Raw genomic sequence first — 17,314 nt, 5'->3', positions numbered from 1 at the left:
CCATATAATTTTTTTTTGGGGGGAGTCTATTTACAAATACTACAAAGCCTTAAGAGGCAAGTAACCTAAGTCTAAAAGGGAGGCCAAATCTAGGCTTCCTGAGGCTCAAAAGACCTCAGCTTACAGAAACATTTCTTGATGTGTCAGATGATATGGTTATGACTTTTTTAGAGAATCAGTCTGTCTTTATTTTAGGTGTTCCTGGCACAACTCGCCCTAATATCTGGAAAACAGATAATCAGTATCATACTTAAACTAAAATATAAAGCAGCTAGAAATCCAATGACATTCCCAAAGACAAATGGGTGAAATTTGCTCTTGAGGATAATCGAATTAAGAAATAACTCAAAAAGAATACTACCTTACATTTCTATAATACTTTCACTAACATTTTATTTAATCCTTACAGCTACTTAGAAAGGTAGGAAGAACTGTGGGTAATCTCCACTTTACTCCAGTAGTAACCTGGTCCCCAAACCCAGGTTGACTACAAGTAAAATTTTCTTCGTATTATTTCTAATCTTTCCATTAATATATGCCACACACCATAATCATGATGAAACTTTGAAGATTACATACATAAATACACATTCTACTCTCTATTCCCTAGTACAGTAAGTCTCAAAGTATGGTCTACAGAGACCTGAGTCCTCAAGACATTTTCAGAGGTCCTGGAGAGCAACATTATTTTCATAAGAATATGCCTTTTTCACTGTGTTAAAATTTGCAGTGATGGGTACCAAAAAAAAAAGGGTAAAACTGTGATTCCTTGGCATAAATCAAAATGTTCTTTGGCATTTGCCCTTTGGCAAAATTAAAAGGGTAATGTACTTCTAATCAGGGGTGTTTGCTCACATCAGAGAATTGTTACTGTATTAAAAAGATGAAAACTGTCCCAAGTTCTGGTTTTGTTTTTTTTAGTTTATATTACTGAGGTTTTTGTGGTTCATTTGTTCATTATTTGAATGCTTTTATATCTGTTCTTTGACTAAATAATTATCTTCAGAAACAATATACAGGGGTAAAATAATTTTGATTTCCATGAACACATCCAGCCTAAGATTGCTTTGTTTCTTAGCTGCCTGTTCATGCCCAACTGATCATGCTCTCTCTGTTCCTCTGTGCACTTCCAGCTAGTGAGTTAAAATGGAATAGAAAGGTCAGTGAAGATTATTCAATTCCTTCTATCACCAAACATCTTGGATGAAGACTTCTAAAGAATCAAAGGGTTTGGCAAAACTACTAAAGATTTAAATTGATTTGATATTAAATAACTAGGATCACATAAAACGAATGTCAACAATATAGTCATCCTATTACTTTCATTATTAACTTAATGAAATAATGCTAATAAATTATCCAACTGGTAAGCAAGCTCAGAAGTATTTCAGGAGGATTTTAAATAAGAAAGTAAAAAAAAAAGTATGCTTAGAATTCATTTAAAACATTAAGATAAAAACAAATGTATTAGCTGTATAATTATCTCTATAATCATAGAGCTAAAAATAGAATACAAAGTATATCTCTATTTCTAAAAGGCAAAATTTGAAAAATTCTATATAGGCATAGCTCAGAGATATTGCAAGTGTGGTTCTAGACCATCCCAATAAGGCAAATATCACAATAAAGCAAGTTATACAAAATTTTTGGTGTCCCAGTGCATATGGTCACACTATTCTGTGGTCTGTTAAGTATGTAATAGCATTATATCTAAAAATAGATATACATTATAAATAATATATATCCATTAATTTTAAAATAACTAAAATAAGACAACCATGAAGTTTGACCCATCAATCAACTCCTCCTTTCACAAAATGTTTTTCTGTTGCATATGATGCTGTTTGACAGTATTTTACCAACAAAAGAACTTTCAAAATTGGAGTCAATCCTCTCAAACCCTACTCCTGCTTTATCAACTAAGATTAAGTAATATTCTACATTCTTTGTTGTCATTCCAACAATATTCACAGTATCTTCCCCAGAAGAAGTGGTTTCCATCTCAAGAAACCACTTTTTTTGCTCATCCATAAGAAGCAATTCAATATCTGTTCAAGTTTGAGCATGGGAGTACAGCAATTCAGTCACATTTTAAAGCTCCACTTCTAATTTTCTTGTTATTTCCACCATATCTGTAGTGATTTTCTCCACTAAAGTATTGAACCCTTCAAAGTCATCCAGAGGGTTAACTTCTTCCAAACTCCAGTTAATGTTGATATGTTGACCCACGGATCACTAATGTTCTTAATGGCATCTAGAATGTCAAAACCTTTCCAAAAGATTTATAATTGACTGCCCAGATCCATCAGAGAAATCACTATCTATGGAAGCTACGGCATTATGAAATGTATCCCTTAAATAGTAAGACTTGAAAGTCAAAACTGTTCTTTGATCTATGGGTTACAGAATGGATGCTGTGTTAGCAGACATGAAAACGTTAATCTCCTTGTATATCTCCCTCAGAGCTCTTGGGTGACCAGGTGCATGGTCAGTGAGCAGTAATGTTATGGAAATAAATTTTTTTGGTTTTTCTTTTTTGAACAGTAGGTCTCAACAATGGGTTTTAAATATTTAGTAATTTACTAAATTTACTGTAAACAGATGTTCTGTCATCCACGCTTTGTTGTTCCATGTCTAGAGCACAGCAGAGTAGATTTAGCATTTTTAAGGGACCAAGGATTTTCAGAATGGTAAATGTGAGCATTAGCTGTATTAGCTTCTAACAAGAGAGTCAGTCTGTCCTTTGAAGCTTTGAAACAAGGCAATGACTTCTCCATCCCCTACAGATGAAAGTCCCAGATGGCATCTTCTTCCAATACAGTAAGGTTGCCTGCCTGATCTCCCTTGAAAATCTGAGGTTTAGTGTAGCCACTTTTATCAATGATCTTGGCTAGATTTTCTAGATCACTTCTTTCAGCTTCAGCTTCTACATGGGCACTTGCTGGTTACCTTGGACTTATATAGTATGGTTCCTTTCCTTAAACCTCACAAAACAACCTCTGCTAGCTTCAGATTTTTCTTCTGTAGTTTCCTCACCTCTCTCAGACGTCAAAGAATTGAAGAGAGTCCAGACCTTGCTCTGGATTAAGTTATGGCTTAAAGAATGTTGTGGCTGACTGGATCTATCCAAACAACCAAAACTTTCCCCATACCAGCCAAAAGGCTGTTTCCCATTCTTATCATTCGTCTGCTCACTGGAATAGCATTTTAATTTCTTTCAGGAACTTTTCCTTTGCAGTCACAACTTGGCTGTCTGGCACAAGTCACCTTGCTTTTGGCCAGTCTCAATTTTTGATGTTGTCTTCCTCATTTCAGCTTTTGATTTAAAGTGAGAGATGTGTGACTCTTCCTTTCACTTGAATACTTTAAGAGTCTATTGTGGGGGTTATTAATTGGTCTAATTTCAATATAGTTGTGGGTGAGTTAATAGGGAAACCTGAGTAGAGGGAGAGAGACAGGGAATGTGGTTGGCAGAGCAGTCAGAATATACACAACACTGATCAATTCAGTTTGCCATCTTATGTGGGCATGGTTCATGGCATCCCAAAATATTCACAATACTAGCATCAAAGACCACTGATCACAAATACCATAGTAGATATAAATATAATAAAAAGCATGCAATATTGTAAGAATTACTAAAATATGACACAGAGACATGAAGTGAGCACATGCTCTTGGAAAAATGGTGCCAACAGACTTGCTTTGGTCCAGGGTTTCCACAAACCTTCAATTTGAGAAAACAAAACAAAACAAAAAGAAGCAATACCTGCAAAGCGCAATAAAACAAGAAATGCCTATACATGTCTGCATTTCAGTCTTTATGAAAAAACATACTGTAAGATATATCCATCTTTCAACTGAAGTGAAAGTTCAGATTATTAATACAAAATTATTAAAATTAAGATACAATTAATAATTATAAGCATTATATTCAGATTCAATACTTACCTATACTAGAGGTATAATCAGTGGCTCCAAAGATCAACTCTGGTGCCCTATAGTACCGAGAACAGATATACGAAACATTGGGCTCCCCTCGGACCAGCTGCTTTGCACTAATAGAAAAAAAAAAAAGCAGAAATTCTTTAAATCTAAAACTTAAAATAATCTAGACTTCTATCCTGCACAGTATCAAATGTTTATCTAAGATTTATATCACTCCATCATGTAACATATGAAAAAGAAAATATGAACTATCTATGAACAAATGAATTTACAATTTAACACCTTGCTTTGCAAAATGAACAGGAGTTTTTAAAGAAAGCATTTACCAACTGTCACCTAAGAAAAAAGTGACAAAAAGTCACCAAAGGATAAGTGATGAATTTCTTCTGTTTCCCAAATTCCACCTCTAAAATACAAAGGGTAGAAAAATAAGAGGTACCTCCCCCAAAAAGTATGATAATAAATTATAATATAAGAATGAATACTCCTCTCCCAATGTGTTTTGTTAAAGAAGGTGAGAAATGGGCCACTGTCTTACAATTCATCTTCTGACTCAAGGTGAAGGCTTATAGTCCCAATTGACTTTATTTTTCCACATTTTGGTCATTTTATTATCTGTCTAAACATTCATTACCAAATACATTTCAAAAAGAGACAGGCCTTCAACCTTAGGACAGAAATGATTCACAGCCTATGATTCTAACTCCATTATGATAAATTTAATTGCACGTTTTCTTATTCTAATTTTCCTTTTAAAACACTCTCCCAAATACAGACACACAACCATTTCATAAATTATTAAATATTAATCTCTGTTTTTAGGCTGCATGAAAATTAAGACACTTAGTTTTCAGTACAATTGATAAAAGACCTTTGTATCTTCTAAAGGTCATTTTTTAATTAATAAGACAAATTCCAATTATATTGAGAAAATTCACCACAAGACAAAAATGTTACTACTGAAAGCTTTGTATTCTGTAGCTTTTTCTCTACTATTTGATGGAGATACATTCTTTTTCTTACAGATGAGGCTTGTCCTAACTCCCTACCTTAGTCCCTTAAACAATCCAATTAGTCCTTTAGCTACTTCCAGGTCTAGTTTCATACAGTAAAGAATTACTGAGAAGAGAAGAGAGTAGTACTGTCTTGTTTAAGACATCACCAAACTAGTATCTAAGAGTCCAGAGTATCTCCCAAACCCAATTTGCCCAAGTCAATTTTGTTAAAAAAAAAAAAAGCAGCCTTGTAATCAGAGGGTTTCCAAAAATGAGTGAATAGCATACAAGTGATATACTTCTTCCAAATATATCAGAATAAAGCTATTTCATGTTCCAAGAGAATGGGCTATCCCAACAATGCTTTGACACCATGGTGAGAACAAAACTAGTAATCTTGATGTCACAGACTTTTTACAGTCCCTACCAGTCTCACTCACTATAGGGAAAACAACCCATAACAACAGAACTCATCTAATTCTGACAGTTTTTCCTAAAGTAAGTAGTATTGCTTTGTTTTCAAGTACCAAATGAGTTTTGATTTAGTATCTTCCATCCTTTTCTTATAGTTCAGGAGACAGAGTCCTAGCCCGCAAAGTGTGTCGGACCCTGTGATAGGTGTCTGAAATCGAACCATAAAATGCTATGTCTGAAAGAGGACATAGTGCAAAGATTAAGAAGAATTAATGCATGAAAGAGAGAATTTGCCTTTTTTTTTTTTTTAAAGATCTCACTCAAAAGAAGCCTGTGGAAAAATTCTATTTTAAACCTAAAATGTAAACTATGGATTGATGTGAAAGCATTATAAAGAGGTAAGAATACAGATATCAGCAAATGTGGGTTATTGTGTAACCTATAGAGGTAAGTCGAAAAATAAGTTGTAAGTGGAAAAATAAGTTATGACAAGGACGGAAAAAAAACTATATTGGAGAGAATTCAAGTTATCTACATCAGCTGTCAAAGGAACTGAAAGGAGAGAGATTACTCCAGATAACCTCTCTTAGAGGTAGTAGCAGGGTAATTTCCTGAATTATATGGAAATACAGGTTTGGCTGCATGTTGAAAGGTTAGATTAAAGAAGCACAAGAAATTGCACCCATATTTAAAATAAAAATTAAAAAAGAAAAAAATTAAATACAAATAAAATTACAATGAAATACAAGATCATTTAAACTAAATAAATAATGAATAAATAAAACTAAAAAAAAAAGAAGAAAATGTCCCTTGGAGTTAGCACACAATATATAACAAATTCATTTTCTAAATAATTTGTTATGTTTAAAATAAAATTATGCATATGAGAAAAAAAAACAAGCACAAGATACTTTCAAAAACTATGGATGGAAAAGCTTTTTTTTTTTTTTTTTTTTTTGAGTTGGAGTCTCACTCTGTCGCCCAGACTGGAGTGCAGTGGCCCGCTCCCGGCCACCGTAGCCTCAACCTGCTGGGCTCTGGCGATCCTTCCGCCTCAGCCTTCCAAGTAGCCAGAACTACAGGCATGCGCTACCACACACGGCTAGTTTTTTTTTAATTTACTTGGAGATGAGTTCTCGCCAAGTTACCCAGGCAGGTCTCGAACCAGCGGGCTCAGGCAATCCTCTCGCCTTGGCCTCCCAAAGTGCTGGGATTACAGGCTGAGCCACCGAGCCCAGCCCAATGGAAAAGTTTTACTACCAACTCACGGCATATTACCAAAGAACAAAATTTAAAATGCAGAAAGTGTGCTGGAATTTGCAGAAAAGAAGGAGGAATAAAGAAAAAATTATAGAGGAAAAGGAAGAAAACACTACTAGTAGATCACTTACATCCCTAAATTGAGGTTAATCTTCAAGTTAAAAAGATACACAATGATGTATAATAATCAGTATTTTTAAAAACTTGGTTCTTACTAAAAAAGGAGTATATACACATAATATAAATTCAAACAGTTCTAAAGTATAATCAATGAAAAAGGTTTCCTACCTATTCTATATTCCCAAAGTTTCCCTTCCCAGAGCAATCATTGTTATGGGATGATTATTTATCATTTCAGAAATAAGCCATGCATGTGCTTGTGTATACATATATAGTTATACTTTATGAGTTTTTTAAAACATAAAAGGTAACATACATAGTTTTGATCTTGCTTTTTTCATTTAATACTTTCTAGAGATCATTCCCTTTCAGTTCATAGAGATCTGCCTTGTCCTTTTTCATGGCTGCCTGTATTACATTATATTTGTATATGCCATAATGTATTTGGTCATTTTCCTAATAATGGTTATTTATAAACAATGCTGATAAAAATTCCAATATATACACTATTTTGTAAATGTGTTTGTTTCTAAGGAAAGAATTCCTAGAAGTTAAATTGCTGAATGAAAGAATATACGCATTTATAATTCTGAGAGAAATTAACCAAACTATCCTTACAAGGAGCTACTAGTTTACTCTGTAAGGATTATAGGGGAGCAGGGGGAAAGCTGAGGAAAAGAGAAGGGAAGAAAGGGGTAAGAAGGGTAGCTTACCTTCCAAAGTCACAGAGTTTTAAGACAGCTGTATCAGGATCCAGCAAGAGGTTCTGTGGTTTAATATCCCGATGGCAGATTCCAAAGGAATGAATATAGGCTAAGCTTCGGAACAGCTGATACATATACAACTGAAATAAACAGTAAAAATTAATTGAAATTTCCTATCCTCCAAAATCACAATCCTTAAGCAGTAAATAAGGTAACAAATTCTCAGAAAAGAAGAGGTGAAATGTTGTGGATTGTCAGCACTCAATCTTCTTTTAACAGGTTCATGCCATTTTAATACTAACTAGCTATTTCTATATGAATTAGCTAACTAAAAGTGTCATTAACCATGCGTAATACATGCACCATCCTTCAATAACTTAAAAGATAAAGCTTTACAACCTTTTATTTTACTAACATTTCATACTACAAGTCTGCTAAGATGGGCTTTTTATTTAAAACACTGATATGAAAAGCTCAGAGAGGATTCCAAATCACGTGACTAATAAGTAACAACTTTGGATCAAAAGCCAGATGTTCCTATTTTTAAGTTCAATATTCCTTCTAGTATATCATGCTTCTTAATATAAAAGTACTTTCAATGTCATCTTTAGGATCATATTTTTCTGAGAAGTCAGTCTCCAAGAATATTGGTATAAAGGTCTAGGAACACTCACAGGTGGACTGAGAAGACCTATCATCGATGACATATCAAGACATCAGTTGTAGCATCACTATTCTTCCTGTTAATATCCTTTAGAAGTAAATACACTTTAAAATTCCATTTACAAATAGATGCCTAGCTGACTATTGATAACACCTCAAAAAAGATTTTTTCAATTTTATTATCAACAAAGATACACTGAGAAATTGCTCTGCAGGAAAGAAAGAATCAGACTCATGACTGAAGAAGATATAAACTTTATGAAAAAAAAAGAGTATATTTTAAACCTCTGTTTATCTCAAGGTCAGTGTTCTGGTTTACTTTTAAACTTTTCTGACTATTTACCTTCTTACTTCTACCCCAAAGTTACATCATGGATAGAATTTTTGAAATGATTCAAACCAAAGATAACAAATATCTTGGTAAAAACAAAACAACAAAAAGATAGTAAAAGGTCAGATGAAGCACTGACACCATCTTTATAAGCTAATTCTAAGGCTTGAAATAATTAAATTTAACATGAAAACTACTTTCTTTCAAAGAGGCATGGTGAAAACCATAGACAGTTGAATGTATGTCTTTAATGTTAATTTTAACTATTGCTGGAAAAGTTTAAACCTTCTTTAAAATGAAGCATGACGCAAAATATATAGATAAGATATTTAATAAGGTCAGCATTTTGCCGGTAAAGTTAAATTAAGGCATTTAGGTATCCACATAACCTTTTTTAAAAAAGCTTTGCAATTCTATTATTATGTTATTGTTCATGGAATCAATCTCCAAGTCCTAGAGCTTACTTAAAGAGCTTATTAACTTATTACCACTAAAAAATTGATCTCCTATAAGGAATTGAGTTCACAGGCATAACTTTACTACAAAAGAGATTTTAATAACTGTGTCAGGGTACTAATGACTGGGTCAGCAAGAATCAACAAAAACAAAGTTTTCTTTGTAAAACTACTTAAGAGTGTAAATGAGGTAAATTCTAAGATGTCTTTTTGCCGTATTCTTTCATCTGAAAGATCTACTCTATCTTTACTCGCTTGAAAAGTTTCTTTATCTTGAAAAGTTTGAGATAAAAAATGAAATACGCCATTACATATATTTTTATTGTTGTTTTACTTTGTAAAAGTGTATTTATAAGAAGGCTGAGAGGCTTTCTATACTAGAAAGATAGTAAAAATAGAAACAAGAAAAACAACTTACCACATGTCAGGTACTTTACATGTATTATTTCACTTAGTCCGTAAATATAATAACCTTATGTAATAAATACTATTTTACCATTTTAAATATAAAGTAACTAAGAACCAGAGAGATTAAGTAACTTTCCCAATATCACATATACAATAATCTGTAGTGGCATTAGTGCTCCTTTTTTAATAATGATTTTTAAATTTTGCCATATTATTATTAAAGTTACAAAAATCCAATCATAAACAATTCCTGATTAAAATCCAAAATGCCCATGCCATAAGAGATAAAATAGACAAGTGGAACCTCATCAAACTGACAAGCTTCTGCAAAGACAAAGAAACCATCAAGAGAGCAGGGAGACAGCACACAGACTGGGAAAAAATATTTGCCAACTGCATATCAAGGAACTCAAACGTGCTGAAAAGAAAAAAAAAACAAACAGTCCTATTACAAAGTGGGCAAAAGGTATGTATAGGCATTTCTCAAAAGAACACATGTAAACAGCCAACAGATATATGAAGAAAAGCTCAGCCTCACTAGTCATCAAATAAATGCAAATTAAAACTACACTGAGATACCACCTAACTCCATCAGGATGGTCAATATCAATAACTCAAAACCAGCAGATGCTGGAAAGGATGTGGGGAAAAGGGAACACTTCTACACTGTTGGTGGGAGTGTAAATGAATACAACCTCTGTGGAAAACAGTTTGGCGATTCCTAAAAGATCTAAAAATCGACCTCGCAACACCCCTACTGGGAATATACCTGGAGAAACTCAATCACTCTATGAAAAAGATACCTGCACACGTATGTTTACTGCAGCATTGTTCACAATAGCAAAAACATGGAGCCAACCATGATGTCCATCAAAAGAGGACTGAATTTTTAAAAAATGTACATATACATGATAGAATATTACACAGCCATAAAGAAGGACAAAATTATGAACTTCACAGTAACTTAGATGGACTTAGAGTCTATAATACTAGTGAACTTCAGAGTAACTTGGATGGACTTTGAGTCTATAATACTAGTGATCTATCACAGAAACAAAGAACTGAGTACCACATGTTCTCACTCATAAGCAGACCTTGAGCAATTATAATACTATAAAAAAGGGATTGGCAGTAGTGGGAAACTGCCAGGGGAGGGGGGCACACATCATCAACAAGGGTACCTGCATAATGAACATTTGTAGACTTAACCCTGAATTGTACCCCACATCTTTAAAATAAAAAGTTTAAAAAAAGTTTTACAAGTCACCAAGGGAAAAAAAACCCCAAAGTTTCAAATAGTTCTATCAGAGATTTCTGGATAGTTTGATCAAAGATAGACACTGAATGAAGAAATATCCTCCTTTAAGCATAAAATTGAACATTAAATTGACAGCCAGTATGCCAATTTAAAAGTTGGAAGTTTGAAAGTTCTAACTTGGAATGTATATTCTTACTATACTTATTTGCTGTGTGTGAGAAAAAAGAAAATGAAAACCAAGGCCTGTTTTAGCACTGTGACCCTGTCATTGTAAGAATTTTAATTAGTATTGAAGGCAGACTGAGAGAATCCTAAGTATCTGTGTGGTTACATCAGTTCTATGATTCCTACGCTCCAGTGACTATGAATTAAGGAAAACATCAAACTCAAGGTTCTTTTTTCTACTTCTAACTTTTCAAGATAGCCATTAGCTAGATTAATATTTTTTCTTAACTGCTACCTGTCATTTTCCCTCAAATCATGTTTCTCAAATATGTCTTTTATCTTGCCTGAATAAGGAAATACTACTTCTTTCCCAAAATGTTTAATGTTTTATCTAAGCCTAATTTAATTTACTTTTAAAATGTAATTCTTCATGGTTTTTATTAGCACTGTACTATAACTGCTTCATTATTATGTTTGTTTTGCTTTAACAATGTTTTTAACTTAGCAAAAAATCTTTTTGCAATCCACAGAGAACAGGACAAAATACGTTAAATAAATGTAATATTAATATTGCTGGAGAGCTCCTCAATGGCCAAATAACATTTCACCCTCATCACAATGTTTATGGGAATGGTTTGCAATACTGTGTAAAATATAATTCCTTTAAAATAGTATAATAAAAAGAATATAATTAAAAAATCTAATCGTTAGGCTCAATAGTTGAATAAAATACTATAATGATTAATTCTTAGAAATTTAAATATAACTGACAAATTTTGAAATATAACAGATTTAATAGGTACTAACTGCCAAACTAAGAGCACTTCTACTCATTTGTTTAGTTAATTCTTACAGTCACTCTGTGAGATGCATATTCTCCTCATTTTTACAGAAGAGGATATTGAGACTTAATGAACACAATGTGAACAGTTTCAAAGTTATCAAATATAACTCAAGTTCAATGTTCTCTCCTCTGTGCCACAACATCTGTTTAAACAAGTAACAGAATAACAATTTTGCTTATGATTTACAAAACTGCATCCAACTTTCCTGTGTACTCAGACCCTGTCCTTGAATATATCTTTTCTATTAAAAAGATTTTTAAGTCCACAACAATGCTACTCATCTGCCTTGGAGTTGCATTTTAAAGCCACTTAATTCTGAAAGACACTCATCAGAAAAGCAAAGGAGCTAACAAAAAAAACCTTAAAACTTGTACAGTGACGATCATCAATTACAAAATAATCAGTAGTATAAAAGGGGTGAAGAAAGAGATTCCAAGCAATACGGTCATAGAACATAACTCCTCCCAGAAAAAGTGAAAGACAATCATGACAAAATGCAGTTGCCATTCTGGTAGCACATAAACCAAACAAGTCCTTATTAGCTGGTAGGGTTCAAGAAGGCAAGAGTTATTTGTATTTATCACTTTTATTTCCATCTCCCAAACCTAAAATTTTTCATAAAACTATGAAGAATGAGTAAGTGAAGGAGATCAACTCTTAACTCATCAATCCAGACACTGTTTTTATATCTTTTCAGATGCTTGACATAAGGAGCTTGTGTCCCCCCAAAATAATGCCAAGAACCAATAACTCTGGCTCTCAAAGGGCTATGATTATAAAGAAAGAAAAAAAAAAAGCTATCCTTTTGTCCTAAAGGGGGAGAAAGGAGTGCTAGATCTCTCTGTATGTCAACTTCAATATGAGCAATAATCTTATTTTCTTTTTAAAAATATAGGATGCCAGAGATGTAGCTCTACTATCTGCTGGCAAAAATACATAAGTACAAAGTTGTTCACTACAGTACTTTTTGTAATAGCAATTAAAAAAAAACTTGAAGTAGAAAATAATACATGCATTAATAGGTCACTGATAGAATAAATTAGAATACATCCATATGATAAAGTAATATGCGGTTATAAAAAGGGAAGGTGATATATACAAATATGGAGTAATCGCTAGGATACATTTTTAATTGAAAGAAGAAAGGTAGAGAAAAGGGTATACCTTATGCAATCACTGATATAAGAAAACGAGTGAATAAATTAATTGCACACTTGCTTATTTTAAAAATGGCAGGGCAAACTATTTTTAAAAGTTTAGACATTTAACTCTGGTGGAGGGAAGAAATAGCAGAAGGAAGAGAAATAAAAGCTAAACTTTGAATATAACTTTGGAATCATGCAAATATTTTATATTAACTTCAAACTGTGTGTGTGTGTGTGTGTGTGTGTGTGTGTGTGTGTGTGTGTGTGTGTGTGATTTGTGTGTGGGGGGGCAGGGAAGAGTAAGAGTCTCACTCTCTTGTCCAGGCTGGAATGCAGTAGCAAACTCATGGCTCATAGCTGCCTCAACCTACTGGGCTTACATGATCACCTCAGCCACCTGAGTAGCTAGGATTATAGGAACATACCACTATGCCCAGTTATTATTTATTTATTTATAGATAGATAGATACGGTGTCTTGCTGTGTTACTCAGGCTGGTCTCGAACTCCTGGCTAGGATTACAGGAACATACCACCATGCCCAGTTATTTATTTATTTATAGATTTATAGATATGGTGTCTTGCTATGTTGCCCAGGCTGGTCTTGAACTCCTGGCCTCAAGCAATACTCCTGCGTTGGTCTCCCAAAGTGCTAGGAACACAGGTGTAAGCCACTGCACCTGGTCTCAAAGTACATTTCAAGCTAAAATTAATTTTAAAAATTTGAAAAACACAATCTATGATATAAGTAAAATGAAACAAGCAGAATTTAATGGGGTATAATCACACCGAGATGAACTGTTCAATGGGGAGGGAGGGTTTAAAAGTATTTAATTTATTATTTCCATACTTTGTTCCTCCTCTAATAAGTAGGAAAAAAACTTACACAAATAACTATAATACAAGACAAAATATGATTATAAAGAGGTTAAAAGGCTAGAACTGTCATATTCTATCATTCTAGGAAATGAAAACATAGAATGCTAAGGTTAGGAGCTTAACTGTATATATAATGTTATTTAACAATAGTTTTGGAATTGGCAACCAATTCCTGAACAGAACCCTAAATGCCCATGCCATAAGACAGACAAGTGGGACCTCATCAAACTAATGAGCTTCTGCAAAGTAAAAGAAACCATCAAGAGAGCAGGGAGACAGCCCACAGAATGGGAAAAAATATCTGCCAACTGTATATCTGACAAAGGTCTAACATCTAGGATCTACAAGGAACTCAAATGCGCCGCAAGGAAAAAAACAAACAGCCCCATTAAAAAGTGGGCAAAAGACATGAATAGCCAACAGACACATGAAAAAGTGCTCAGCCTCACTCATCATCAGAGAAATGCAAATCAAAACCACACTGAGATACCAGCTAAACACAGTAAGAATGGCCATCATTAATAAAACAAACAACAGATGCTGGCGAGAATGGGGCGAGAAAGGAATGCTTCTACACTGTTGGTGGGAATGCAAATTAGAGCAACCTCTTTGGAAGACAGTGTGGCGATTTTTGAAAGAACTAGAAATTGACCTTCCATATGACCCAACAATTCCCCTACTAGGAATATACCTGGAGGAACTCAGATCATTCTACAAAAAAGATACTTGCACACGTTATGTTTGTTGCAGCTCTATTCACAACAGCAAAAACATGGAACCAATCATGTTGCCCATCGAAGCTGGATTGGATTTTTAAAATGTGGTATACACAATGGAATATTATGCAGCCATAAGGAAAGACAAACATATGGACTTTCGCAGCAACTTGGATGGATTTAGAGTCGATCATACTCAGTGATCTATCACAGAAACAAAGAACAGAGTACCATATGTTTTCACTCATAAGCAGACCTGGAACAATTATTATAATACTATAAGAAAGGGATTAGCAAACTGAGAATCCCTAGTGGGAAACTGTCAGGGGAGGGAGGGTGGGATTGCCAGTTGAGGAAAACTGCTAGGGGAGGGAAGGGCATACTTCATCAACAAGAGTAACTGCATAATCAACATTTGCATACCTAACCCTGATTGTACTCCACATCTTTATAATAATAAAAAATAAAATTTTTCTTTTAAAAAGAACATAAAGAGCATAAATATACACTCATGGTGCATATCTTTGGGAGAAAAATAGATACATTATATCTGAAAAATTATCCACATATTTCCTAGCTCTGATCATTAAAATGACTCAGCAACAAAAACCAACCCTGTGGCTATTAGCATCTCTAGCATCCAGACTGTGGTTTTTAAATACAACTTTTCATTAAAAGAACATGGTCTCCTTGAAGAAAAGGCTGATTCCAAGTCTGGGGAAGAAATACATAAGATGAACCTGGAAAACTTTCACATGCTAGAAAGTAAGAACACTGTCAAACAAACAAACCACAACAAAACACATCATTGTCACCCCTGGAGAATGCTATATAATCAACTAAATATTATAAATTTTGGTAAATAAAGGGAAGGAATGAAATTTATGTCTTGTCTTTCTTATATAAACTATACCTGAAGGTACAAATAGTTGATATGGGAAAGTTTCTATTTATGAATGCATTGCAGTTTTTAAATTATGAAGGAACAGTAACATTAGAATGTCAACATTTTGTAACCCTTAATGAATTAATAAATTTTGGTAGTGATGGTTACTAACATCACAAAATGAAAGATGTTCTTCTTTAGGGAAGCACCCAACACTAGATATAAAGTAGCCTTGACTCCTACCAAAACCCAATGTACTCCAATCAGCAAAATTCAGACCAAGAAACTATAGGTCAAATGACCAGTTTCTTTAACAACAAAATTTAAGAGAGCTTATAGAGTAAAAGAAACACTAAAGGTATCTTAGCCAGTCATAATATACAGACCTTAACTGGATGCCAATTCAAACAAAGAAACTTAAAAAATTATGTTATAGGGAAATTAACAATGTATGTAATGATACTAATAAAATATTTACTTACACAGGTACAACAATGGTATTTTAGTTGCATTTTAAAAAAAAGAAAGTTCTTATCTTTTACTCGCTCTCTTTCTGTAATACTTATATATGAATATAAAAATATCTGGTATTTGCATCAAAATAAAGGGAATGCAGTATAGAGGGTGGTATAGATGAAATAAAATTAGCTATGAACTGATAATTGTTGAAGATGTATGACAGATACATGGAAGTTCATTATTCTTTTTTTTCTACATTTATATATGCTTGAAATCTCCAGTAATAAAAACAAATGTTTAGGGTAACTAAAGAAAAAGTTCCTAAAATAAGCAAAATTTCTGCAGATAGATATATGAACAGAAAATCATTTGGCATAGCTTATATTAAGAAGTACTAGAAAGGTACTTATTAGCTAGGGATCAATATAGAGCTATGATGAGGTAGATAGATTTGGAGGGTAGATTCAACAGATGTATCAACTACAGCCCTCTCTTTTCCAAGGAATTTTCCAATAAAAAAAGAATATGACAGTTCTAGCCTTTTAACCTCTTTATAATCATATTTTGTCTTGTATTATAGTTATTTGTGTAAGTTTTTTTCCTACTTATTAGAGGAGGAACAAAGTATTTTATTAGGCTTCCGATTATTCAGCAATCATTTAGCATTTATTTGCTGATTTAAAGAGCAGAAATAGAAACTGGTTTAACCACTATGTACCTCCTACTCAATGTCCACAACATATCACTTTTTTATTTAATGCTATCACTTTCTATGACTTCTACTTTACAGCCTCCAAAATGTTTTCACGTATGTTAAACTCATCTTGCAGACCCAAACGTAAGCAATATGAGCACAATTTTCACCAACAAGGAAGCTAAACAGAGACTGGATCAGTGCCTTGTCTAAAAGCACATAACTAAGTAAAAACTGTGGACCTCAAAACCAGGACCTCAGGAACTGAATCCAGAGTTTCCTCTGTTTAATAACGTGCCACTGCTCTACACTGGCAATAACAAGAATCACAGAGTGGACAGGTCCAAATCATCACCATTTTAAACTAAGCTGCTCAAGATTACTCTAGACTTAGGGAGTTTAAAGGGAAGGCACTGCTGAGCTACTTATCTAGAATAATATCTGCTACTCTAAAACCAGAATAAAGTACTACAGTAAATTTATAGTAGAAAAATGTTTCTTTTAGTCCCTACTACTACCATCAATTTAACCATGACCTCAACCAAGTTTTCGTAAGCCCAAATAAAATACTGGAATCAGAATTTAATTCCTAACACTAAAGTCAACAGGAATCCTGGACTCCTTGCCAAAGTGGTCTAGCTGCCAAAAGTTCTTAAAGAATTCCTACTATTAATGTTCCTGCTTTGGTGCCCATTTTATTATTCTGAAGTTTAAATTTTTAATAATTAAGTGAAATTTGAAAATCCTAACCATAAAACATTTAGAGTCAATGTCACTTTATTTTCTGGTGTCATTTCAATAAAGGGTAAAATTTAAATATATATATATGTATATTTAGATATCTGTTCTTTTTTGTTTTTGTTTTTGCTTTTTTTTGAGTTGGAGTCTCACCCTGTTGCCCAGACTGGAGTGCAGTGGCCGCTCCCGGCCACCGCAGCCTCGACCTGCTGGGCTCCGGCGATCCTTTCGCG

The 17,314-nt window shown here is 33.7% G+C and overlaps 1 protein-coding gene across 1 annotated transcript in view; it reads right to left on the bottom strand.

Annotated features, from left to right (window-relative positions):
- Nucleotides 1-17,314, bottom strand: part of GSK3B (glycogen synthase kinase 3 beta) — a gene marked incomplete at its 5' end in the record, with an annotated part of 141,694 nt that overhangs the window by 74,797 nt on the left and 49,583 nt on the right. The window contains 2 exons of the mRNA XM_021711357.1: nt 3,952-4,058; nt 7,451-7,581. Of these exons, the coding sequence (XP_021567032.1) occupies nt 3,952-4,058; nt 7,451-7,581 (238 nt within the window). The remainder of the gene's footprint in view (nt 1-3,951; nt 4,059-7,450; nt 7,582-17,314) is intronic.

This window comes from Carlito syrichta, unplaced genomic scaffold (assembly GCF_000164805.1).
Source record: "Carlito syrichta isolate Samal-C Ts95f unplaced genomic scaffold, Tarsius_syrichta-2.0.1 Scaffold82995, whole genome shotgun sequence".
NCBI classification, from domain to species: Eukaryota; Metazoa; Chordata; class Mammalia; order Primates; family Tarsiidae; genus Carlito; species Carlito syrichta.
Note: the sequence above shows the minus strand (reverse complement) of the source record. Positions and strands in the feature narration are given on the sequence as shown.